Source organism: Gopherus evgoodei, chromosome 9, assembly GCF_007399415.2.
Source record: "Gopherus evgoodei ecotype Sinaloan lineage chromosome 9, rGopEvg1_v1.p, whole genome shotgun sequence".
NCBI classification, from domain to species: Eukaryota; Metazoa; Chordata; order Testudines; family Testudinidae; genus Gopherus; species Gopherus evgoodei.
Genome location: NC_044330.1, coordinates 60,396,511 through 60,423,644, shown reverse-complemented (window position 1 = coordinate 60,423,644; position 27,134 = coordinate 60,396,511). Strand labels below are relative to the sequence as shown.

At 52.3% G+C, this 27,134-nt stretch overlaps 1 protein-coding gene across 10 annotated transcripts in view; it reads left to right on the top strand.

Annotated features, from left to right (window-relative positions):
- Positions 1-209: 209 nt before the first annotated feature.
- The window catches only part of DGKK (diacylglycerol kinase kappa), a 213,923-nt gene continuing 186,998 nt past the window's right edge, over positions 210-27,134 (top strand). For 6 of the 10 annotated variants that reach the window (XM_030574334.1, XM_030574333.1, XM_030574338.1 and 3 more), the window contains exons 1-2: positions 948-1,084; positions 1,905-2,180. In XM_030574334.1, coding sequence (XP_030430194.1) covers positions 1,983-2,180 — 198 coding nt within the window. In that variant the 5' untranslated portion in view covers positions 948-1,084; positions 1,905-1,982. Of the gene's footprint in view, positions 247-947; positions 1,085-1,904; positions 2,181-27,134 lie in introns of those variants that run through there. The other 4 variants (XM_030574332.1, XM_030574339.1, XM_030574335.1 and 1 more) reach the window with 2 other exon arrangements.

Sequence of the window (27,134 nt, the reverse complement as noted above, 5' to 3'; positions counted from 1 at the left end):
GAGGTTTCAGGCAACCTTAGCAATAGGTGGTATTACTAGCGCCCCCTGTAGGAAACAAATCTACATCTTTGGAACATTAGGAAATGTCAAGGCTTCCTTTGAGAGATGTATCTCATTTGGTAACTAACATCCCCCCTTCCTTCTTTGAGGCTGCTGGGGGAATTTGGTTCCTTCTAATCAAGGCCCTGCTGTTGGCACAGGACCAAGATCTCCAAGTGTATAAGGTGGGGAGCCAGGATGGGATGGGTAAGTGACATGCCCAAGGTCCCAGGCTCTGGATTGACATTAGGGTCAGGGGAGATTGGGCGCAGTGAATGGGTGACAGCCAGGAATGAAATTGGGAGGCCTGGTCAACCCTAATGCACCTGGCCAGGGAAAGGTTCAGTCCAGGAGGCTCATGTTACAAGCACTAGAGCAGACTGTGCCCCAAATACTCCCCCACCTCTCCCTAAGGACCCCCCAGGGCTGGGGCCTGTAGTTCCCCTGGGCCCCAGCAGCCTCCCAGCCAGCCGGGATGTCTGATCATGAGTAGCTTTGCGAGCCGCAGACAGCAGGCTCGGGCTTGCGGTGCTGAGGGCAGAGACCGGGCCGGTTTGCACAAGCACACAGCTCCGCAGGGCTGTGGGAGGAGGGAAGGGTGAAGCCTGCAGCAGGCCGGAGAAGGACGAGCCCCATTGCGCAGCTGGTGCCAGGGGCGGGAGGATCAGGCCCCAGAGGGAAGCGGCCCCGCGGCTGCAGCGGGCAGGACAGGGCAGGGCGCGGAGCTGCAGGGGGGGCCTGGACTGCAGTGCCGGAGCGCCCGAGCTGACAGGCGCGCAGCGCGCGGGGCGGAGGCAGAGAAGCAACATGTGCAGCAGATCGCTGGGCTGCCAGTGAGCCGAGCGCGGCGCCAGCCTCGGGAGCCCGGCCGCGGAGCTATGCGGCGGGGCAGCCCCGCAGCCAAGCCCGCCCCCCGCGGGGCTAGCTAGTGGCGGCTGGGCAGAGCCCGCCGTGACCCTCTCTCCTGTTCGCGGAGCCTGCGCTTGTCGCACGCGCTCACTGCAGGAGCCGGCGAGCGGCGGCGCACAGACGCGGGGGGCTGCAGGTAGGTGCCTGCCCCAGCCGGGATGGGGCTGCCTGGCATGGGAGGGACCTCTCCGCCCTGGGGGGCGCTCGGAGCTGCACCTGTCCTGGCCGTGGCGCGGCTCTTTGCATTGGTACATTCCCACCCCAGCGGGCAGGGACCAGTCCATAAACCCAACCACCTGTTTGGGGCACGGGTGCCTCCTCCAGCTGTGGGCCCCTGTCCGTGGCAGAGACAGTCCCAGCCTCCTCTTCTTGGGCTTCATCACCTGCCTCCTTGGCTGCTGGGGAAGAGAGGCTTTTCAGTGAGATTTTTCCCCCCTCCCGCCCCAGCAGACACAGTAGCCGGGGCAGGTGAGTGGAGCGGTGCATTTGGGGATGACGGGTTGGGGGATTTGCTGGGGGTCCCCCGAGGGCAGGACAGAGTGTTCTTGTTTACTGCCAACGGGTGAGATGCTCTGTCTGGGACTGCACCCAGTGAGCCCTGCAGGCAGCAGCATGAAATAAAAAGCAGCCTGAGAAGGAAGCTGGGCTTTGCACAATCGTTGTGATCAGAGGGTGAAAAAAGAGGAAGAGTTTGGAGGGGGAAAAAAGTTTGACAGCGAAGCAGCTGGTTTGTATTTTGACATCTGAGGGTGAATTTCAGAGGTGAGGAAGTGCCCACATTTAAAACTAGAACCTCGCCAAAGCATCCAGTTACAAACCTCTGTGTGCCCCTCCCTCCCCCTGTGATCTGAATGGGGACATGGAAGGGGGATCTTGCGGTGGGCAGGGGAGCTCTGTGAACTGGGGCAAATGTTCTGGGTCTCTCACAGAGCATGTCGCATTGTCCTTTTTTGAAGGGTCGTAGGAAGTGGAAGAACCCTGAGCCCATCTGGGATCTGTACCTCAGTTGCACACCTCAGTGAGACTCTCCAGAGATGGCGGAGAAGCTGGCCCCCCGGGACTTATTTTTCAGGAAGGCCAGAGAGTCAGTGTCTTCCCTGGACTCAGACAAGCTGGCCCCGGCCTCCCCTGAAGGAGCTGGCGAGGAGTCCTCTGACAGTGAGGGCGAGCAGGAGGGCAGCTCTCACAAGCTCATCAGGAAGGTGTCTACATCGGGGCAGATGAGGAGCAAGGTAAGGGAGCAGGGACCCATTGGTGGGGCTTGCTTGTCTGTGCTGTGGTGGGGTAATGACCAGGATGTATGTGGTGAGACCTCAGAGTTGGGGGAACTGCAGTGGCCAGGGCTTGAGGTGACGGCCAGGTTTATCAGCTCCTCGGCTGGGGGGAGTCAGGGCAACTCTCCTACAGTCAGCACAGCTCCCTGATGAACATCAGCCGAGGATGTGGCCCATCATGTGTTTGTGTAAACAACAGCTCTTGTGTAACACAGGGCAGGAATGCTCTGCTGGAGCCGGACCCTGGGGAAGCAGCGAAGGGAGCTGCAGCTGGGCCCAGTCTGCACCCAGAGTCCAGATAGCGACAAGTGCCTCCCTGTGGATACAGGAGCAGAGTAATGCCAGAACAACACAAGGGAATCCTGCTGCTGTGGAGCTGGAGTGGGGTGGGACATTGCCCCCAGGAAGCCAGGCTAGAGATGGGGCATGATTCCCTTCTCACAGCTGTGTGAATCAGGAGGCCAGTGGGCTTAGGCAGGTGTAAAACTGGTGTCAGGGTATTCAGGATCAGCCCCTCTACATCCATGTGTTGAGAAACAGTGAAATGGAACCCAGATCCCACCCTAGCTTTAGAGATCCAAAAGCTGTTCCCTTCAGAGGAAGGTGTGAGGTCCCCTGAAGAATCTGGTATTGGGTATTAAATTGTCTGTGAGTATTTGTCTCCCAGGTTTCGTTTCAGCTCAGTGCAAAGATACGGACATTTGGAAAAATGAGATCTGGGTTTGGATTTCAACACCCACATCATCTGGGGGCGTGAGAATCTGGGAGTTTGATTGTCTCCCCAAAGAGCAGAGGTCTGTGATTCAATCAGGTCATTGCTCCTCCTAGCTAAAACTTTGAGTCCCAAAAGGAGAATTAGGTTCCTCAACTAGACAGAGAGATAGAGGGGTGTACATATGGGGATGGATAGCGGGGTGCGTATGTGGGAACGGATAAATACACATATCTGGTGGCAGAAATTGTAAACAAGGATGTGTAAACGTGTTCTGTATTCTTATTATTTATTTGTGGTGTTGTGATGCCTAGAGATCCCAACCATACATACATAATCTAACCTCTTGTGGCTCTGGGGGCTCATAGTACATAGGCCATATTGGATCCCCTGTGGGCAGCCTCTCAGATACTTTAGCCCCTCAATTAAATTCCCCATAAACTTGTCCTGATCTCATCTGATGAGAAAAGCCTTCCAGATTTTACATACTGGCCTTTGGTGGTTGTTGCCTAGGATTCAATGAGAGCTTGGGGAACAGAATAGCAATTAATGCCTTTTTGGTAGGACCTACAACAAACAGTGTTGTGAATCCCCCTGCCGCCTTTGCAGCACAGCCGATGGTCTGGTAATGCTGCAGTATAAATAGAGAGGGTAACAAGAAAAGTAGTTAGCTCTGTTTGGAACGCAGGTCAGACTGAAAGAGTCCATGTTGGACAAATGGCAAAAATAAACCAATTAGTGAAAGACGTTTTATTTTATTTTTTTAAAGAAGATCTTAGAAACAATAGAGAAAAAATCAATTATCAGCCATTTAAAAATTAGCTGATAAATGTTTTTTGAAATCCATCTCCAGGCAGCACCCAGAGACAATGATTGTTACTGAAAAAGATTTAGATGTTTATATGAGTCAAACCAGCATCTGCAATTAAACTGGGGAAGGGTAAAAATGACAAGAACTACCAAACTTCATGCTGCAGGGCATAAACAGATTACCAGCTAGGGGGTCAGGAAGGAATTGTCCCTAAGGAATAGCACTGCTCAATGCGGTGTACTAGATTGTACTCTGTCCTCCAAAGCACTCGGCAGTGGAGACAGGAGCCTGGGCTCCTTGGACTTTGGTTTGCTCTGGAATGGTAGCTCCTCATTCTTATTAAAATGTGTTATTGGCAGGACCGCTCACTGCAAATTGGCAGATGAGAAATGAAAGCCAAGCCATGCCCAGAAGTGCCGCAAAGGGGAAAACAAACATGGCGGATGTCAAGAAGGTGGGACTGGAAAAGTGCTCAGGGAAACAGCACATATTGTCTTGTTTATGTCTAACAGCATTTAAGATTTATCTTCTTTTCTTGCATATGCATAGAAGGTCAGATTCTGCTCTGATACATCAGTGTAAATCTGGAGTGACTCCATTTAAGTAAATAGAGAAACTCATTTTACACCAAATTAACTAAAATCATAATGTGAAAGCCACAGAATCTGTCAGAAGAAAAATTAAAAAAAAAGGAAGGTTCTTCATGCTAATGTGGTTCATCTACACTGGAGATTTGCATTGGTATAGCTCGGGTAGGCAATCTATGGCGTGCGTGCTGAAGGCAGCACTCGAGCTGATTTTCAGTGGCACTCATACTGCTCGGGTCCTGGCCACCGGTCCAGGGGACTCTGCATTTTAATTTAATTTTAAATGAAGCTTCTTAAACATTTTAAAAACCTTATTTACTTTACATACAACAATAGTTTAGTTATATGTTGTAGACATAGAAAGAGACCTTCTAAAAATGTTAGTATGTATTACTGGCATGCAAAACCTTAAATTACAGTGAATAAATGAAGACTTAGCACACCACTTCTGAAAGGTTGCCAACCCCTGGCATAACTACATCTTTGCAAAAATCCCTCCTGTGGAGAAGTCCTGAAACTAGCTGGGTCAGTTTCCCATTTGTTTCTAGTCAGTTTCACTCTCTGGTTCCCTGTCCCTAACACAGAGCCCTTGAGTTTGCAATTCCAGCATTGCGGGGAAAGGTTTCAATAATGCCTGTGTGAAAAAGATGACAGGTCCCCCTGTTTTTGGGATGTTAACATGAGCTGCACAGGGAAATATCTTGTCATATCTGGTCTTGGTACATTTTAAAAAAAGCAGAATCTAAATGTGTATCTTAGAATGAGTTGTTAATAATGTTCCTGAGGGCTGCCATTCATCCTGAAGCTGGCAGCACTGTCTCCATGCTACCCACATCCTGCAGTGTTGCCACCTGCAAATGTATTGAGGACGAGCAAAATGCCCCCCCTCAATCTTTCCTCCCAACTCATGGCATCACATGAGTAAGTGAGGTTGCCCCTCTCCTCTGCGCTGTGAGGTGGGCAGTGTGGGCACTAAACCGTGAGGCAGGATTGTGCCATTCAATGGGATTCTGTTGCCTGTGTGTGTGAGGAAACAGGGCTATCTAATGTACTGGATAAGATCAAAGCAGGCTCGTCTGTGCTCTAACAGGCAGATGTTCTGGGCTACTGTGTCAGGAGCTGGGTTCTAGTAGCAGTGCTCTCTGCCCGAGTGTTGCTCATCTCTGCCACCTGCCTGCTCACCTGGAGTGGCATCAGCTGAGCTTTGAGGGTAGCTCAGTCCCGTGCTTTGGGCTAGAGGACAGGCCCAGGTCCATGGGGGTGAGGGGGACATCTCGATACTGAGGTATGGCAGCTCCAGTAATGCATTTAATCACAAAGAAGAAAATAAGACCTGTTGGCACAGCTTTACAGCTCTCTGGCCAGACTCCCTGGGGGGGCACCAGGCCCTGGAGAGGCCAGTGGCTGCTCTAAGTACCAGATGACTGCTGCTGGGGAGGGAACATGCTGTGGGAAGAGTGGTGGAGGATAGCTGGGAGATAGATGTGCATGGGCTACAAGGGCCAGGTTATGGCTGTGAGGAGACTATAGCTGGGACCAGGGGAGCTAAAATACAGCAGATCAAATGTTAAAATGTTCAGCAAGCGATTGAGAAGAGAGGGTTTGTACAGGGTTTGTGCATTGCCCCCGGAGCAGGGAAGCCATATGCAATGGGTGTATTTGCCTGTGTCTTTGGCTGGGGCATGTGTGTTGGGGGGGGTCTTCCTAGGCCCTCCATTAAGGAGCTGAGCCCTGATCAGCCTGAGTCTCTCAAGCTCTGAGTGAGCCTCTCTGGGCTGTGGAATCAGTGACAGCAGCAGCAAGGCCTATTGTGTTACCATGCACGATTTCCCAGGATGAGTCACTGCTGCAGTCACCCACAATGAAACAAGCTCATTGCATGACGGTGTCGCTTGGCCTGGCTGGGATTCACACATGTCACTGATGCACTTGGTACAGCGATACCGAGTAATATGTGGAGGGCACCGCTGAACTAAGCGAACCTTGAGCTGTGTGGGGGCTGCTTCCGCCCCCAGCCTTGCGCTGGAAATGGCCGTTTGTTCCTGTGCAAAGGAGGTGGAGAGCTCTGATACAGGGGCATTTTGCCCCCTCCCCACTCTCCATGGCTTGGGGATAAATGACATTGCACAACTGGTTGAGTGGGAATCTGTCCCAGGGCTTTTCCCTGTCCCAGTAAGTAGAGACAAGAGCAGGCTCTCTGGAGACACAAGCATCTCCTGGCTCCTTCCCTCCAGGTAATGGGACGGTGCTGACACTAGTTAGAATAACACTAGCTGGTGATGGAAAACTGTATTCATCTGCCCTGAGCCCATCGGAACAGTATAGGTGTGCTCCTCCAGACTCTCCTCCAGGGCTCTGTCCAGTCTAGTTATAACTGGGATGCTGTTCCTCAGCCCAGTAGCTCTCTCTCCTAGGGGCTTTTCCTGATGCTTAGTCTAAATGCTGTGTTTGAGAACTGCATCTCCGTTGAGCTGTCCTCCCCACGGTGCAGGCTGTGTGTGTCACCTGCTGCACCACGCTGCACCTTTTTAGGTCTTCAAATCTTTCCTTCTAACTCTGTCAGTCCTGCTCTCGAGCTGTTTTGGTTGCTCCTCCCTCGCCCCTGGCTCCCTATAGTTTCTCAGTATCCTCCTGGTGATGTGAGGCTCAGGACTGAACACTACTGTTCTGATTCCCCACTGCCTTGCCCCTTGAGACCCCCCGATTCCCCACTGGCCCACCCCTTGGAAATCCCCCGATTCCCTGCTGCCCCACCCGCTGGGGCCCCCGCTATCCTCCTCCTGGTTCAGTCATTTACCTCAGTGCGTAGAGCTGTGCTGGCATTAATTCTGGAAATGTTCCATGATGAAAAAGCTAAATAACATCAATCAGGCTGGGGAAAAAAGGGGTTTCATTTGCTGACAAGCAGGACAAACTCCCTACAGGGCATCCTAGTGAGACAGAGGTGCAGAGGGAAAGTTCCAGTTGGGCAGCCATGAATGGGATGGGAATGAGCAAGCGTCAATGTGGTGGTGAACCCATGACTCCCAATGCCCTGGCTGGGAAGGGAAGGGCAGGGGACTGGAGCTGGCAGTGACTGATGTTCACTTGGAATTCCCATGCAGGGCAGGCACACTGGCCCTAACTTTGCCTGACGGCTTGTCTGATCATCTGATATTTGCTAATGCCTCATGAAGGAAGTACTTGATGGATCTCCCTGGCATGGTGCCATGTAGCTAGCTCTGATGCTGCCAGGACAGGCTGGGAACCTCTGCTAATCTGGGTGGCATCCTTATGCAGGGAGAGACACAGTCACCTGCCAGAAGCCCTAGAGAATCAGCGGAGTGTGGGGGTAACTCAGGGGCATGCGGCCCAGGCTGCTCCAGGGCCACGTTGGCCACTTGCTGATTGCAGCTATGGACTGGGGTGACTGCAGATCCCAGCATGCATTGCTGCATGCCAGCAGGCGAAGCATTGCATGCTGGGCCCAGTGGCTTCAGATGTATTAATGGGAGGGCACTGCTGCGCTGTGGGAGCTGCAGATGGCATCCCGCAGTGATGCAGAGCAGGGATGGCTTGGCCTTTGCCCAAGTCAAGCTGTGGCTGGGAGCTGGAAGGGTCCCAGCATGGAGAGCAGCCTGCTCCCAGGCCCCCCTGTAGCTCTTCTTGGGATTGAACGTACCTATTTTCAGTAGGTGGCAGCGCTTTTCCCTCTGGCAGCTGCTTTCTCCTGCTCCCTGAGCCTGCTGTGAAGTCTTGGTCCTGAATCCACTATCCCTAAGCTGGGCTCAGTGCAGGGTGTGAGGGCCTTTGCACCTTGCCTTTGTGCCGCTCCTGGGGGCTGGTTTGAGCCCTGGCGTGGGTCAGTGCTGTATGTTGGCTGCTGACAGCCCCAGCAGCCGGAGATCCAGGAAAGCCCCAACCATCCCCTCCCTCCTGTGACGTGCTCCCTGCACCATGGGCTCCTGTGGGAGGTGGCGATGGCTCTTCCCATCTCAGGACTCCTGCTATGCCCGGGGCATTCCTGTATAACCCCTTTGTTGCAGCTGGAATGACAGTGCCATCACAGCATGTGTCTGAGTTGGAGGAATGGACCAGAAGGCCGTCGGGCTAGTGGCTGCAGGGAGCAATCCTGCATCAGCAAGAGGAAGTAGGAAGTAGATCAAGGAGGCATTGTCTTGTGGTTAGAGCATGGGCCAAGAGAGTCAAGGCAAGCTGGGTTTTAGTCCCAGCTCTGGATGGAAATGTTGTCTAGTGCTTGGAGCAGGTGACAGGGATTCAGGATTCCTGGGTTCTACCCCTGTCACTGACTTGCTGTGTGAAGTTGTGTAAATCATGCCTCAGTTTCCCTATCTATAAAATGATCATTATCTACCTCTTTCCTCTATAAATTCCATGGTTCTGTTGCAAAGGCAGATACTATTGCTTATTAGCAGTGAAGGATGAACCTCAAAGAGTTTGAGGTTCAATTCAGAGGAGCAGCTAAAAGCTTGGATACTTAATCTAAAGGCTCTTGGGTTTGCTGAGCTGGGATCTGAAAACTGGCTCTCCTGAGACTTCCAGTCCATCCTGCAGTGAGCACTGTGAGATCGGGGAGTTTCGGAGCCTCAGTTCCTGGTCCAGCTCTTGCCAAGCTGGAGGAGTATGAGAAGTGAATGAAAGCAACACCATGTAACACTGAATGGGACACCTCAAGCCAGGCTGAGTGCATGGAAAGTTTCTAGTCCTCCCCTGGCACTTATTGAGCAGAAATGGGCTGGTGTATCGGAGCTGGATGGCTGGCTGTGCATGAGGCACCCTGACTAGAGTGATGTGTTCCTTGCTGTGAGGCTAGGGGTTGGCGTCTGGCAGTGGGGGGGGGGGAGCTCTCCAGCTGAGACCCAGGAAAGGAAGCTGCTTGTTAATAACCTGTGCTGACCCTTGTGTCAATTCCAAGCTGTAAAGACTCCTCTGACAAGAAACAGCTCAGCTGAGGGAGGGAGTGTGTTCTAGTGGTTAGAGCAGGCTTCTAGGAAGCAGAACTCCCAGGCTCTGATAATGACTCATTGTGCTTGGCTTTGGACAAGTCACTTCCGTTCTCCATTCCCCATTGTAAATTGAGGATAACAAACTGGGAAGCTAAACGCCTTCCTGTCCCAAAGGAGCTGGGAGAGGCTTGGGGCAGCGGATGCCCCATGGAGCCTGCATGGGACCTTTCCAGCCATTTGTCTTTCTGGAGAGTAGAAAAGAAGGCCAGGTGGGGTGGGAGCGGAGGAGCAGTCTTGTTCAGAGGCAGAAATGAGCCCAGACCAGGATCTCCCAGGTGACACCCCTAAAAGCCCATCCTAGGGAAGTCTGGGTCTGGACCATGTGAGCAGAGGACTCAGTTCCCAATAGTGTCCTGCAGGCCACATGGATTGGTTCTGTCTTCAGCATGGCTGAGTGGGGGAGGACAGGAGAAAACTGACCACCACCCCCTGCCCCTCAGGGAACGTGGGCACCAGCCATGCCAGGGTCTGAAGACAGAATGTTCTGCTGCTGGCACACGTGGGCGGGCAAGGAGATGCCCATTCGATGTGTCTGTCTCTGGCAGGCGGCCCTGTGGAGCTGTTCACGGCACTCTCTCTGCATTTGCTCCCTTGATGAGCTGCCTTATTTATCTGGTGCCTGCTCACGTCCCTCTTGTAAAGCAGATGTGCCACTGAACCCCCATCCTGTGGTCTCGACCCGCCCTTGCCTTCAGTGCCACATCCGCAGGGGGAGTCAGCTCTTTCCTTCAGGCCAGCCCTGCTAATTGGGCAGCTGGAGTAGGTGGCATTGTCACCCCCAAGCAGAGGGTATCTGGCATTTGCAGTAGCATCAGGACTGGCAGTCTTGCCCCTGCCCTGCTCCTCACCGGGCTGGTGGAGCTTGGGGGGGAAGTAATGCTGGTGGCAGCAGCCCCTGCTGGTGGGGTGGCCATGCCACTGCAAATGCCACACTCCTTGTTCTGAGGCCAGGGAGTCATGCTGTCCTAGGGATGGCTGAGGGGGGCCACCCCACAGGCCCTGCCTGGGCCAGGTAGGGGGTTTCCCATGGGTGATCAGCAAGTGTTTAAGCTCTGCTGACAGGGTGGAGGGAGACTGCCAGAACTCAACTCACCCGCCCCTTACCTGGGACATCAGAGAATCCGATTCCTCATGGAGCCCTGCTGGCTTTACTGGGCTGGTGCATCCAGGGCAGATTCACAGCCCCTGTGGTGGAGCGCTTGCAGCTCAGGAGGGCCCAGGAGAGTGGGAGGGAGGCACTGGGGGCAGGGCCGGATTAACCTTTTTTGTGCCCGACGTCAAACATATTTGTGGACCCCAATGGAGCATGGCATGGGGACGTTAGTCCCCAGAGTGAGGGGCCAGCCAGGGGCAATGGGATATGGCATGGCAGGAGTGGCCCTGCTTTGTCCAATGCCAGGGCACTATTTACGTATTGGCAGTTGCCAGATGCACAGTGGCCTGCCCGGCCCTGTGCTACCAGCCTGCCCCTTCCCTTTGGGGGAGGACCCCTGCCATGCCTCACAGTCCCCCCCCCAACACTGGAACACCCCCCTGAGTCCCTATGCCCAGACCCCCCCTGGACCCACTATGCCCAGTGCCCCCCCTCACAAATGCCCAGTGCCCTGCACAGTACCACTCTTGCCCAGTACTCCCCTCCACAGCCCCACCACAACTGCCCAGCACCACACACACTGCCTAGTGCCGCAACACACACAACTTCCCTGCAACCTCACAGCCCAGCAGCCCTCCAGAGACACACTCCCCACCCCCTGCCTCCTGGCCACACTCACTGGTCCTGCTGGGAGGGGACTGTGTCTGCAGGGCTGAGCCAGCAGCGCAGCCAGAGCTGGTCCCAGGACCAGGAATCACTCCAGCCCCTCGGGAGTGGCGGGATCAGCCAGGTCAGCGCCTGCCCTGGCTGGGCTCTCTCAAGATGCACTTGCCTGGAGGGGCCCAGGCAAGCCTCCCACACTGTCACTCTCCCCCACCCCACCTGGCTGAGACTGGCCAGGCTTCTGCACCAGTCCCAGGCAGCTCAGCTCCGGGGAGGCAGGCAGTGGGAAGGAGAAACTGCCTGGAGCTGGAGGTGCACTGGGGTTCAGCCAGGGGGCAGAGAGGAACAGGGGGGATGGGGCTAGGGGGCAGATAGGAGCCCCCGGTATGAGGAGCAAGTGATGGGTGTCAGGGAGCCAGCAGGCTGGTAGGCTCTCAGGACCTCCTCTGAGCATGGGCCTGACTTCATGGAGCCACTGGCACCACTGTAAACCAGCACTGCAGGGAGGAATTAACCCGATCTCACTTGTGCCCTCACTGCCCCTGCCCTGGCAGTTAACCTGGTCTCACTCATCCCTGACCAGGAATTGAGGTATGTTCTCATTTAGAGGTCATCTAGACCTAGCCCATCCCCCAGCGCTGGGGCAGGATCAAGTAGCCCTTGGCCATCCCTGGCAGGTGTTGGGGTCCCTGGCCAGGGCTCTGGCCACGTGGACTCCAATCACTGCCTCGATGCCACAGCTGGTGGGAATTTCCTAATGGAAGAGTTTATGGCAGAAAATGGTGATTGCACAAAATGGAACCATTTTTGTGGGACTGGGTCTATTTCAGCTACATTTCTGTAGCAAAACTGTTGCCCTGTTTGGTTTGGATAAGGTCGAAGCACTGCATGTGAGAGAGTTACAGCCCAGACGATAACATGGAGATGAAGCGCATCAACCGCACTGAAGTGAAATGGAGCCATCAGGTCATTTCTGGAATTCCTTTCCTGGGAAATTTTGCGATTTTGACTTTTTGCTGGGATTTGGGCTGGAGGCAAATTTGGAAATTCCGGGATTTCCTGGGCAAAGGAAATCCTGCGTGTGGAGCAGCTCTAATAGGATCAGAAATGTTATGGGCCATTTGACACCTAGCCTGACCGGCCAAACAGCTGCCCTGGGAGGGGTTTGAGCTGGAGCAGAGCCTTTAGAAAGATACCACGGTTTGATTTAAAGACTCTGATTCAGTGTCTGAGGTGTGCCAGCACTCTCTTGGGGAGAGTAGGATTATCAGGAAGGAGGAACTAAGAGCCAGTGAGAGGAAGGGGCTCAGGGGTGTGGGATTGTGCATGAGAGGGAAGAAATGCCATAGTACCTGGACGAACAGGGCGGTAAGTGGGTTACAATGTCATTAAGGGTCAGTCCATTTTCAAGCAGACAGGTGTCAGTGTGACAGATCCAATCACTCCCCAACCAGCCCAAAGCACAATGCAGCATGGCAGGTTCTTAATCGGGAAAGGAGGCTATGGAAGAAATCACACCTGTCTGTGGCTAGCTGTGCCCTTTGCTGCCTCTCTAGTGCATGCACAGAGCTTGAAATGGGGAAGGAGAGGGAAAGGTGTTTAAAAGGAAAGGTTCCTTTGATCTGGTTTGTTTAATCATATCCTGTCTTTGTGGCAGTCTCATGGGAGCACCCAGTGCAGAGAGTGGGATCTCTCTCTGCCCCTCTGGAAAGGGGAGAGCTGTTAAACCTTTCACAAAGAGAGCTTTTGTCTCAACTGTTGTAGGGTGTTTGAGTTAAATTTGTTTGCGTAAAAATAAACAGGGTGAATAAAACATAAAAAATGACTTCCCCTGTCAACTAATCAGCTTTGTCACTTGAGTTCTCCAGCAAAAATAAGCCGGACAAGACCTGAATTTCTAAGGAGAAAACAAGCAGAGAAGCACCCTACTGTAATTTGCATTAAATTGTATCCGGTAAGCAGGAAACCAGTCCAGATCTCACCTTTAGTCACAGCATCTAGCACTATGAACAACTCCCCACAAAGCAATGAAAGGCAGTTGCTCCAAGATCCAGCACTGAGGTGATACGGGGAGTGTCAGTCTAATCGCAGGTTAGGTAGGAGATGGGAACCAGCCAGGCCTTTAATTCAAATCCTCAAGCAGCTTTCTCTTCCCCCAGTCTCTGTCTTGAGGACTAGAGATGCTGTTCCACTGCGGGGAATTAGAGGCCTCGTCTACACACACATTTGACCTGGTGTATTAAACCAGTTTACTTAAACCAGTGCCAGTCCCTGTGTTGAGTGCTCTTGCTCTGGTTTAGCTTAAACCTGTTCCTAATTGACTTAACCTCACCCGTTGAGGAGAACCAGTGCAGCTCTGTGTGCAGACAAGCCTGGAGGCTGAGTGCTCAGGTCTTCAGCCCACTCACCAGAAGGGCTAGGACTTTGCTATGACTCCAGGCTATGGTGCTACCCAGACTCCTTAAATACACTCCCTTTCTCCCTCAGACTCTGTGTCCCAGGGGGTGGTGTGTGCAGTCTCTATGCTCCTGGGGGTGGTATGCTGCCAGCATATTGTCCCCTGGCACATGCCCATTAAATTTCACGGATCACAGCATGAGCCCATTGGGGCAGCCTGGGGGAAGCTTGCACTGCTGTGGTCTGAGCTATCCCTGGTTCTTTGGCCATGGAGAGGACACCAGCCTCCAGGGCTGTCAGTCAAGACAAGAAGTGTGTGTGTGCGGGTGGGTGTGAGCTTGTGAACATGTGCGTATGTGAGTATGCCCAGGTGTGACTGTGCATGTGCAAGTGTGTGCACAGCAAGAGCGTGAAGGTGTGGGTGTGGGTGTGACTGTACATGTGTTCGTGTATGTATGCATGTTTGTAAAGAAGTGCCATTTAGCATCAGCACCGTGTCAGTTCCCAGCTCTTCTGAATGCCCAACTGCCTCTAAACTGGGCTCATCCTCCGGCCAGATTCTCACATGCTCCTGTGGCTTGTAGTGTCACCACTGCCCTGCTAGTTGTAACCAAGCTTGTGTCATGTCTGTGCCCAGGTCTGTACTAGCTGGGCTTTATCAGAGTAGCTGTACCAGTGTGCTACGCCAGCACAGCATTTCTAGTGTGGATGCAGCTTATACCGACATAGCTTATTCCGGTCCCCTGAGTGAAACAAGCTTCACTGGTGAAAGTACAGCTTTGCCCTTGTAATGGTGTCTGCACTAGGGGTGGTGTGGCACACACCTGTCAGTCAGATCACACCTCTTCACATCACTGCCTGACACTGCTAAGCTCTATAGCGTAGACCTGGCCTATTTCTGAACCTCCCAGAAGTCCCAGGTCAGCAGGGGTGGTGCAGAGTGAATACCTGCCTCCTTTGTGGGGTATTTGTGAATCGTGAAATCAATAGCTCCAGCTCTGGCAAGATCCAAGTAGGATGGAAAATGATCCACGGAGCTGAAAGTGCTTGCTGAGAATTCAGGTCCCGGTGTATGAGCAGCACACATTTGCTTTCTTTCACTGCTAATGTCTTTCTATCTGCTCCCATCTGGTGCTTGGCAGCCCAAGTCAGCAAACATAGAGCAAGCCGCTGAGAGAAACCTGCTCTAATCTGCTTGCCCATAAGTTAAAGGCTCTAATAGAAAGCAGAGATGTTTCCTTAACCCCTTCCTTAGTCACCAATTTGAGCAGCCTCACTGCTATCCTGCGGCAGGCGGTGGACTGAAGCCCCTTCTAGGAGAGTGGAGAGATGAAACTGACATAGATGAGCATGAAGGACCAGAACCTAGACAATGTCAAAGGGCTGCATTGGCCTGGTCAGTGGGGTCCTTTAAATCTGTTCACCGTCCTGCCATGGCTGCTGAAGCAGAGGCTTGGGGGAAGCAAGGACTTCCTTTGGCTTCCCTTTGCTAGCAGGGGCCTGACTCCCCATGATCAGGGGGAGTGGGAGCCAGCAGCATCAGTAAAAGCCACATGTGTCTGAAGTGGCGTGGAATGGATACTGCCTGCCTGGCTGGCAGCATCCCTGGCTGCCTGCCCGGCCTTAATAAGCATTAGCCCAGGTGGAGCCATCCAGCATGTTGCTGCTTGAAAGCTAATCTGTCACACTCTACAAGATGATGCTCACCAGCTGCCAGGCCTGATGAAGTCCTCCAGCTACCAGCTTCCCTCCCCACTGCCTTAGGTCACTGCTCCCCACTCCGCTCCTGCAGGGGCTTCCCTCCGTAGCCCACCAAGTTCCTGGTGATCAGTGCTGCAGACGGTGCTATGCTTTCCTGAGGCAGCCCAAGGATGAGGGTTGCATCGGAAAAGGCAGCTGGTAGGATCACCGACGGGAGAGCGGAAAGGACTTGGGAGCTCACAGAAAGGGGAAGAGGTGGGCGAGGGAGGAGAATAGTTGTCATCTCCCAGTCAGTAAGGCAGCAAGAGGGCTTGGAATAGCGCCTGGAACTGAGTGGTGGGCTGGAGTTGTATATGAGGCTGAGAAGGCAGGGGGCTGGGTTGTTACTGGGTCATCTGATCTCAAGCAGTGGTTGCTGCTTGTGCAAAGGGAGATCTCAGCCAGAGTGCTGGCAGGGAGGTATATCGGGAGGGCTCTGGGCATGCTGTTGGTCTGTAATGTAGCTCAGCCCTGGTCTACACTACAAGTTTAGGTTGAATTTAGCAGTGTTATATCGACTTAACCCTGCACCCGTCCACACGACGAAGCCATTTTTGTCTACTTAAAGGGCTCTTAAAATCAATTTCTGTACTCCTCCCTGATGAGGGGATTAGCGTTGAAATCGACTCTGCTGGATCAAGTTTGGGCTGTGGGTGCAATTCAACGGTATTGGCCTCCGGGAGCTATCCCAGAGTGCTCCATTGTGATGGCTCTGGACAGCACTCTCAACTCAGATGCACTGGCCAGGTAGACAGGAAAAGCCCTGCAAACTTTTGAATTTCATTTCCTGTTTGGCCAGTGTGGTGAGCTGATCAGCACAGGTGACCGTGTAGAGCTCAGATTCGCAAAAGAGCTCCAGCAGGACCGAACGGGAGGTACGGGATCTGATCACTGTATGGGGAGATGAATCTGTGCTATCCGAAAGATGAAATTCCAGAATATTTGAAAAAATCTCCGAGGGCATGAAGGACAGAGGTTATAACAGAGACCCGTAGCAGTGCCGCGTGAAACTTAAGGAGCTCAGGCAAGCTTATCAAAGAACCAGAGAGGCAAATGGTCGCTCTGGGTCAGAGCCCCAGACATGCTGCTTCTATGAAGAGCTGCATGCCATTCTAGGGGGTGCCCCTACAACTATCCCACCCCTGTGCTTCCCTCCTCCCCCACCCCTCCTGGGCTACCTTGGCAGCTATCCCTCCATTTGTGTGATGGATTAATAGAGAATGCATGAATTTGAAACAGCAATGACTTTATTGCCTCTGCAAGCAGAGATCAAAGTGGGGAGGGAAGGGTGATTGGCTTACAGGAAAGTAGAGTGAACCAAGGGGCCGGGTTTTCATCACGGAGAAACAAACAGAACTTTCACACCATAGCCTGGCCTGTCATGAAACTGGTTTTCAAAGCTTCTCTGATGCACAGTGTGCCCCGCTGTGCTCTTCTAATCACTCTGGTGTCTGGCTGCGCGTAATCAGTGGCCAGGCGATTTGCCTCAACCTCTGCCATAAACGTCTCCCTCTTACTCTCACAGATATTGTGGAGTACACAGCAAGCAGTAATAACGATGGGAATATTGGTTTCACTGAGGTCTAACCGAGTCAGTAAACGGCACCAGCATGCTTTTAAATGTCCAAATGCACATTCTACCACTATTCTGCACTTGCTCAGCCTATAGTTGAACTGCTCCTTACTACTGTACAGGCTTCATGAGCCATGGGAGCAAGGGGTAGGCTGGGGTAGGTGGGGTACCTGTGTGGTGCTGCCGACTGGGAGAGCAGCCTGAGGCAGAAGCCTCCAGCTGGCATGATATTCCAGGCAGGACTGAATTTCCATTAGGCGAAACTTAAAGAAGAGAATGAGCTGGAGTCATTCCCATTTTTGTTCAGATGCCCCCGACCGACCTCACCGAGGCCGGCCAGGAGCACCCATATCTGCCCAGGCACCCTCAACCAACCTAACTGAAGTCGGCCAGGAGCACCCATGGGACGACAACGACAATGGTTAGCAGTTGTATTGCACCATCTGCCGTCTGCAAGGCAAGGCAAGAGGATGCTGCTGTGTAGCACTGCAGTATCGTGTCTGCCAGTAGCACCCAGGAGACATATGTTGACAGTGAGCTGAGCGGGCTCCATGCTTGCCGTGGTATGTTGTCTGCACGGGTAACCCAGGAATAAAGGCGAGAAACAATTTTTTGCTGTTGCTTTCATGGGTGGGGGGCTGATGACATGTACCCAGAACCACCCGCAACAAGTTTTTGCCCCATCAGGCATTGGGAGCTCAACCCAGAATTCCAATGGGTGGAGGAGACTGTGCAAACTGGGATAGCTACCCACAGTGCAACGTTCCGAAAGTTGATGCTAGCCTCAGTACTGTGGATGCACATTGCCAGCTTAATGTGCTTAGTGGGGACATATGCAATCGACTATATCAAATTGATTTTTAAAAAATCGACTTCTATTACATTGACCTAATTTCATAGTGTAGACATAAACCTCAGAATGTCTGGAGGGGGGAAGAGGGGCCTCTAGTGGTACTTCTAGGAATAATACTTCTTAGTACAGGAAGTACCTGTTGGACTACAATGCTTGGAATCTTGCACAGGAAGTTGTATGTGTCCGTGCTGGGAGAACGGATTTGCTAACCACGCACCTGCTGGAAGGGTACGTCAGGCAGGAGCTGCCTTCCAGGCTCACCTTAGGCGTCTGCTAGGATGGCAGATCGTGCTAGTCTGTGTTGCCCCTTCGTGTGGGCTCCCCAAACATGGGGCATTGAGAAAGTTGTTTGTGCTTAATTTTGGCTTTGAATGTTTTGTTTGACCCTTAGTCACTGCCTTGGAAGGGTTCTTTGGAAATGTCCATTTAATACCTTCAGCCTTGTTAGCCTGTGGAACTCCTTGCTACAAGGTGATACCAAGTCAAACTGCTGATGTATCATAAAAGGATTATCTTCCATTGTTGTTTGCAGTGCTGTTGTAGCCTGGTTGGTCCCAGATAGTAGAGAGACAAGGAGGGTGAGGTAATATTTGTTATGGGACCAGCCTCTGTTGGTGAGAGAGAATAGCTCGAAAGCTTGTCTATTTCACCAAGATAAGTTGGTCCTCTCCTAGATATTCTCTCGCCCACTGTATCTCTAGAGAAGGAATAGGCACAGATATGGGGAGAACTGCTCAGTGCCTGCAGGACACCTCTAGAACACAAGGACTTTCCTTGCTACAGGGCATGAGCAGGAAGAAATTTCCTCCCATGAAATACGAATAAACAATATGGTGTATCAAGGGAGTTTGACAACTTCTAGTGCTTGGCGCTGGCTGTGCCAGACTGAGTACGCTGCATCAGCTCATTGAACTGTTCTGCTGTGGCAGCTCCTGCCCTCCTAGAGACGCTTATCAAGGCAAATTGCTCTGGCTAGCATGTCAGCCATGTCATTGATGTTCATGTCATCTGCATTAGCACAGGAGCCTTTGTCGCCCTCTAGTGACTGGTCACCTAAGAGGTTAATGAGTCAGCTGCAGGGGCTAAGTAGGTGGCTTGGGCCTTTTGCTCAAGCAGCAGCAGATTGTGCTCTTAATGCCTAAGGGTATGTCCAGACTACCCGCTGTATTAGCGGGTAGCAATGGATTTATCGGGGATCGCTATATCGTGTCTCGTCTAGAGACAATATATCGATCCCCTAATGTGCTTCCTGTCGACTCTGGAACTCCACCAGAGCGAGTGGTGGTAGCGGAGTCGATGGGGGAGCCACGGCCGTCGATCCTGTGCCGTGAGGACGGAAGGTAAGTCGGAATAAGATATATTGACGTCCGCTACGGTATTCCCGTAGCTGAAGATGCGTATCTTACATCGACCCCCTGCCCCCTAGTGTAGACAAGGCCTAAGTTCCCAGTTCAAACCCTGGAGTTGGGCCAGGTGGGGTTGGTTATATTAGCTTGGGGGAAACGTGCAACGGGAGGTTTGTTTTATTCCTTTCCTTGGCCATAAGGACTCTGTGTTCTCTCCTGTGGAATTCTTCTGAATGCTGCATCTCAGCCACTCTGTTCTATGCCTCTGATTCCGTACTCTCCCTCCAGGGAGAATCGCCTGCCTTCCCACCCCCTGAATGCATTCATTTGCAAGCCTCCTGCATTCAGCCCAGCGGCATGCCAGGCTCGTGAGTGGGGTCCGTCATGGGGCAGGTCGTGGCTGCTGTACTGGTTTAGCACATTCCCTTTGCTCTTCTGCTGCCAGGGCTGATCTGGAGCAGCCAGGACAGCTTAGCGCTGCTGCCACCCCGGATAGAGCTCCTCAGAGCATACATTACCCGGCTCCACCCCAGGAGCCTGTCAGGGCTAGGACCCCAGCGGGGCTTTGCCTGTCAGGTGGGCCTGGGCTCCTGCCTGAGACTGCTCCAGTTTCCTCTCTGGCTAAGATGAGGTGATCAGAGCTCCTGTGTCAGGGGCTGATCAGCCACAGGGTCAGCAAGGAAGTATCCCCTCTCCCTGCCTCCCCGTAAACCATTGCACAGTTGGGCACAGAGGGGGGACCTCTGCTAAAGGGGAGGCAATGGGGGCTAGTGGATGGAGCACTGGACTGGGATTTAGGAGTTCCCAGCAGTTCCCAGCTCTGCTACTGGCCTACTAGATGACCTTGGGCAAGTCAGATCACTTTCCTGTGCCTCACTTTCCCTATCTATATGATGGATATCGTGATGCTGCCCTTCGTTGTAAAGTGCATTGAGACCTCCTGATGGGCAGTGCTGCACAAGAGCTAGAGATTATTAGCTCTTAGCAGGAGCAGAGGGTCTATGACATACAGTTGGGCAGTTCTGATTCAGTCCAGTCCAGGGCAATACTATGCACACACAAACTCATAACACTTAAAAGGCAGTGCTCTGACATTTGCTCCCTCCACTGCACACAGTGGTGAGAGGAACGGATCCTGGGAAAGGCTGTCATTTCCTTCGCAGGGAGCTAGCTGTTTCTGCTGTCTGCTCCCCTGGGCTTTCCAGGGGCACGGCTGTTGGCATCACTGGAGGGCCAGAGCCAAGGGGCAGCGCTAATGTGTTCCAGCCACTAGTGTGAGGCCTGGGCAGTGGCTGAAATGCTGCTCATTATTGCTTCTTTGGGATCTGGCCCTGCAGGTGCCGTGTCCGGGAGCTTCCACTGAGTGCCCAAAAATTTGGGGCCTGGAGAGACTGCCAGAGCAGGTCCATTGTTTGCTTCCTTTTGCATGACATTGTTGGTGAGGGCAGCTGTCGTGCTCTGGAGAAGGGTGGATTTTAGCTCCCTACTGCAGCTTAGAACAGAGGGGGCGCAAGGGGCCAGGAGAGAGTTTTTATGTAGATCCCACCAAAACTGAGTAACTGGCCCCAGTGCAACTGTGAGTGGCCAGCTGCCTCCCAATTTGGGTTAAGAGGGCACCTGGGCCATATAAATGGGCTGACTGAGAACAGATGGGGAGGCAGGAAAGGACAGGTGAGAATTACATGTGGAACCTCTCAAGTTACAGGAAAGCTGGTGCAAAGGTCCCTAGAGGAGCAGAGACAGCTTGGTCAGGAGGCCAATGGCTGTGCTGCTGAGGCAGACCTCATGCAGGTGCTGGTGATGGGGCTTTGTGACGCTAGCAGTGGGATGCCAAGTCCTGTCCCAACAAGGAAGGACAGCAGGCAGAACACTGTGGGAGCTGCCTCCCACCCCGGAGCATGCTCTATGACAAGAACCTTTGTTAAAGTTCTCAAGGCAGCATGGCCAACTTCAAAACTCTGGAGATTCTTAATAAACTAACAACTTCAGGTTCTGATTCTTCGCTGGCTGGCATGTCAGCCTTTAGGCTGCACTCAGGTGGTGTTTTTAAGCTTTTCTGTGCTGGGGAGGCTGGGCACTTACTTTTTTAATGACAGCTGAGAGTCCAATGTCATCCCATAACTCCAGGAGCTGGGCCTTTAAGAAAAATAACAACTATCGTGAGATGCAGGATAACATCATGAGAGTCGGTGATGCTGTATAATGGACGATTGGCTTTGAATTGAATCTGTCTGTCTTCCCTAGAGAACATTCCCAGGCTAGACTATAACTGTTTAATTTGGGACCTGCGTTCCCTGCTCAATGCAGAACCAATCCCCAGACAGATTTTTCCCCCCAGATCCCTAAATGGCCCCCTCAAGGATTGAACTCACAACCCTGGGTTTAGCAGGCTAATGCTCAAACCACTGAACTATCCTTCCCTTAATATTTTAAAAATATCAAGAGTGGTCTGGCCTTTCCTTGTTTTGCTGTCAGACCTCTGGATCTGAGCCTTCATGGCTGAAATGAAGGGTCTTGACTCTTTAACAGAAGCTTTCTTTCTCCAAAGTGTTCAATAGTTGCTGAGATAGACAAACTGAACAGTTTTGCACTAGCTTCCCAGCTCAGCTACCATATTACTCATATTACCTTTATCTGTGACCTCTGTAATCACCTCCAGCTTGGGCCCAGGTGATAACCACAGTGTGCTCCTACCCAGGGTTAGCTGACATTGGGATGATACCACTGGCAGCTGGTCTCCAGTCCCTGCTGTGGGAGCTGCTGCACTAGGGCAATGGGAGACTTTTTGACTGGTGTTAGTGTGGCTGAGACCATAGAGCAGGGGTCGGCAACCTTTCAGAAGTGCTGTGCCGAGTCTTCATTTATTCACTCTAACTTAAGGTTTCGCGTGCCATTTTAACCTTTTTAGAAGGTCTCGCTCTGTAAGTCTATATTATATAACTAAACTACTGTTGTATGTAAAGTAAATAAGGTTTTTAAGATGTTTAAGAAGCTTCATTTAAAATTAAATTAAAATGCAAAGCCCCCCCAGACTGATGGCCAGGACCTGAGCAGTGTGAGTTCCATTGAAAATAAGCTTGTGTGCCGCCTTTGGCACGTGTGCCATAGGTTGCCTACCCCTGCCATAGAGCCTTCCAGGAAAGACAAGACTGGAATTTTTAACCTAAAAACCCAAGAAGATCCTTTTTTAAAAAACAAGCAAAGCAAACCCCCTTTTGGCCTATTTTTCTCCACCATAAAGGAGCATCAAAGGGCATGAGCTGCAATCCCTGCATGATGCAGCATGGGGCAGGATTTGGGGGGAAGAAAGGACAAAGCAGGCTCTGAAGCTGCGGAGAAACTGGGCATCATCCTCCTGAACTGGGGCAGAATGGGAGGCTGGGTAATAATAGCTAATAGTGCTGTGGTGACTAGAGATTTCCTCTGCTTAATGAGCCCATTTCTGACCAATTGTGGCCTGGCCCTGGGGTGGCTGCTGCCTGCCCCCCTGTGTCTTGCAGGAGAAGAAGTGACCCAATTAGCTGTCCTTTAATCAGAAATCCTCAGAGTGAGGTGGGGGGCCCAATTAAGTTCTCTCCAATCAGCTCCCCCAAGGCTGGAGCAGATAGCCAATTAACAGACATTTAATAGGAGAAGCCAGAAAAGGAAGCTGCACATCTGCCTTTCTCTAGTTGACCGTGCTCCAGGCAGTGAGCTGCTTTGCAAGCCAGAGCCTCCCTGCTCATGTGCTGGGAGGTTAATTGGCTTAACAGGAGGGGAGGAGCAGAGCCCAGAGTGGCCTATTTCCCAGCCCCCATTTATCACTTAGTGTGTCTGCCCTCATGGCAGAGAGCCACCCAATGCCCTGGCTTTGAGAGCCATTGTGTCTGATGGCAGGGCTGTTCTGGGCCCAGGTGGGCGCTGCAGGAGATGGTGATTGCTGGGCACAGGTGGTATGCCTGCTGCAGGGCACAGGCCAGTTCATATCTGTGAGCTACCTGAATGCTGGGGGTTAGACCAGCGGAGAACATGGCCCATGGGGCTGAGCAGGCTCTTGACTCAGGCTGTGAAGCCTGTGGTGCTTGCCTATGACTTTCTGCATTCTTTGCCTTTTCAGGCAGAATTTTTGTGATTCCCGGAATGATGGGGCTGCCGTGGGCTCTGACGGGACAGTGCTGGCACTCTACCTGTTCTTCCATTCAGGATTCATGTGATCACAACAAAGGGATGGGGGAGCTGGGAGCCTCATGGGTGAGGGTGGAGTTCAGTCGCTCTGTCATTTCTTTTGCCTGTGATTGGCTGACAGCCCTTCCCATTGAGGCAGAGCCGTCTGCTAGACTGTGCCTTTCACAGCTCCGTGTGGTGCTCATCTTGTGGTGATGTCAGTGGTCTCAGAGCTCTAGTGACTGAGACATTTTGCCCCCACTCCTTTCCCAATGGGTCAGCCCTCCACAGCTCTTCAGTATGTTTGCTAGGACAGCACTAAACAATATTGTGAATAATTTAACTCAACTGCAGTAGCTAAAACAAGGGAACAAGGCTCATCCCAGGTCACATTAACCTGGCATTATTTTTGAGCTAAAAGCCTGGATCCAATTAGCACAGCCCTTGGGGAGGTTCTGATTCAGATCTGAACTTAGCAGCTCTGGCCCAGCCCTCTTTAATTTATTGTTGGGTCTGTGACACACTTGTGAAGTTCAAGGGGTCTGCTGGGCGTTAGTGCAAAAGAGGGAGGTTCTGTTGTGTAGACAAGGAACGGGTCAGCAACTCCAGCCTGCAACTCAGCACCTGAGAGATGGTCCCAGATTGGTGGGGGTGTCTCAGGTGACAAGTCCTAGGTGAGTGGGCCTAGATGGACAGTGCTCACTGACTGAATGTGACCAGGCTGGCCTAGGGAAGTGAGGCTCTGCTCTTGATTACGCAGATTTAATTTCCCCTGGAGGCAGGCCTGGCTGGTCACTGGGGTAGTTCCCTGCCAACAGTTCTGCTGGCACTTCCATCCTCCAGGGACTTTGCTCATCCTCAACCCTCCCAACTTCAGTTTGTCCAAACTTTGGTGACTTTGCCCCTCCTCTCATCCCCACCAAAACACCCCCCCACCCCCGGCCCAATCTCCCTGGTGGGGGAAGGGTGAGAGAGCGACTGAGCCACAGACATTGGTCCTGTCACTTACTGCAAACTAGAAGGTGCTCAGATCCTGTGGTGATTGTGAGGGGAATAGACTAGACCTTTCCTGGCTTCTTAGCCATTCCTGGCTCTCTCCAGAAGCCTCCAGGTCCTGCACCCTGTGCTCTGTAAACATCAGACTTCTTTCTGCCCCCCATCCCCCACACCTTCAGATTGCTTCTACCTTCCAGAATAGCCTCCCTGCTTCTTTGATGTGACCCACTTCTTTTGTGACCTCCTGTACAAGACTTAGCTCTGCTCCCTGGTAGCTTGACTCCTACTCTTCCTCCAGCTGCAGAACCATCAAATCTCCTTTCCCGAGTCTCCGTCAATCCCTGCAGCTAATCATTCTCTCTGACTAGTGCGTACTCGCCCCCTACATCGCCCCCCTCTCGCTGCCATGCTACATCTACAGATGCTGCTTGTAACCTACATAATTTCTTTTTCTTTGCCTCTATGGCCTGTAACAGGTCGTGAACATCATGCTGCGCTGCTTTTGTCTGGGTGGTGCTTTAGAAAATGAAATGGCATTGTGCTAAGTGACAATGCCAGCTGCCATGTTCAGGTGCCTCTGGCTGGAATGAATGGATCACTGATGGCTTGAAAACTGCGTCCCAACTCCACCTACTTATTGCTGCCTTTCATATTATTTACCAAATGCTCATGCACTCCAGGGCCCTGCAATTTCCCTGCTCCAGGAGGCCCATTGTTTGTGAGTCTCTTCTTAACAATCACTCCCAAATTAGCTTCAGGAAAAAAAAGATAAAATGGTACTTTAGCGCTTTTTAAACTTAAAGTAGAAAAATCTCAATTAAAAGCTCCTTGTTATTTGGAGCCCTCATGAGCCAGTTAATCCAGCTTTTAAGTCCCCACATGACTTGCTGGGATGTTTTGCTTTTGTTGCTGCACTGACCAAATGTTTGTGAAGTCTCTTGTCTACCAGCCAGGGTTTGGAAGATTTCATTCATTGATTTCTTATGTAGCCTGGCCAGTTAGACGATACTCCCCTCCTACTGGGTCAGTTTCATATTGACATGCCTCTGGGTTGTGCTGTTTTTCCCCTGCAAAGCCTCAGTTTGCCCAATTTTGTGCATATTGTAGTGCTTGGCAAAAGGAGTTGTACAAAGAGTTGGCATTGCATTAGCAGGGATGTTACAACCCAGGGTGCCTTGTGTAGTCGCTCTATTCACGGGGAGCTGAATACCTGATGGGAAATATTGGTCAGTTAGTCTGATCCCACAGGCAGCACCTGCCTGCATGGGAAACGGACAAGCCTGAGATTTCCGTAGGCCGACTCCTACTTGCTTCTCAGTGCCATTGTGACTTGTGAGCTTGGACTCCCCTGTCTCTGGGAACCCAGCTCAAGACACCTGATTTTCAGACCCTGCTGAGCACTTGCCCTCTGAAAATCTGGCCACTTTAGTGGGCTCCAGTTGGGCACCTGAACTCAGCAGTCACTTATTTTTCAAAAATCGAAGCCGCATTTTCATTCCCAAAGGAGACACTACCTCTTCCTTAGACCACAGCTTTGCTGCCTGCATGTGATCAGACTCAGGTCTGCTAATGTGTATGACGAAAATCAGACAGTGCTCCTGACCCCTACACAGCCAGCCCTGCTACAGGGAGGGTGCTGAGTTTGATGCATTCTTGGGAATCAGTCCAGTCAAGGACACCTGTACAGTCCAGCAGGCATCAGGGGGGCAGCACAGCTGTCACTGAGGTCAGGATATGGGCTGCCTAGTTTTGTTACTGGTGATAATTCGTGAGATGGAAAGAAGCCAGCTTGGGTCTTGTGTTGCAGAGTGAGTTTGCAGGCCCATAGTTCAGATGCCGTGAGAGCCTGGCAGGAGTGCAGTATGAGAACCTAGACAGACACAGAGCGAGAAAACAGCTTCCAAATGCTCTGAAGAACTAGCTTGTAACCTGAGCCCATGGAGTCAGTGCAACCTAATGAACACAGGGTCCCACAGAACCTTATCTGTCCCTTTTCAGAGCAGTGCCGCCTTGTAAATCAGGAGCCGTGAGGCAGCTTTAGATCCCTGCTGTGATCCATGCTCATGACAGTGGGGCTCCAGAACTGACCTCATGGCCTGCCTGGACAGAACATCCTTCCCCATTCACCCCCCTTGGTAGCCAGCACCATGCCCAGGTGTTCATGCCCCCAGCGAGGGCAGATGGTCTGAGGTAGTGGATGGAGACTGGGATCTGGGTGCGACTTCTGACTGTGCTGCTGGCTGCCCTTGTGCCCTTGGGGCATGTCTGCACTGGGCTAGGACGTGGGCTTTCAATGAACGTGGTTTTAAATGCCACTGAGCATCTAGAGTTGCCGGAGACAGTCGTGTTCAGTGCCTGGGGTTAACTGGCTCACAGGATTTTAAACACTGCTGGGTGCTATGGGGTGGTTAAAAACCAGGGCTCATCTGCCCAGTGTAGACAAACCTTTAACCTCTCTGGGTCTCTGTTCCACACCTGTTAACGGGGGACAGTGACCCTTCCTTTCTCCCAGCCTGTGTCGGTCTTTTGCTTGTATAGACGGTGAGCTCCATGGGGTGGAGGCTGTCTCCTCCAGGCCCAACCCAATGAGGCCTGGCCAGCTACTCAAATGCCAGCAAATGCCTGTAGATATCTAGGGTGAGCAGAGTGGGCAGAGAAGACCCCCCCTCAGCCTGTATTCAGGCAGGTCTACGTCGAGCCCTGGTAGGCAAAGTGCCCCCATGTAGTGCAGGACAGGGTAAGGCCAGGTGTCTGTGTCACCACTCCACGCCGTGTGGTGCTCCGTCAGTGCCTGGGCCATGTACCAGGTTGAGGAGCCTCTTGCAGCCTGGGCTGTCGGAGCTGGTTTTCTAGCTCTGGCAATGGAAGAGTGTGGCTTTAGATCCCCAGGTTTGAACGCCTCTATTGACAATTCCCCAGGGTGCATGTGGTGTTACAAGTGAGTGGGTGTGGGTGGGGCATGGTGGGTGAGGGGATTTGGTGCCATTCTGCT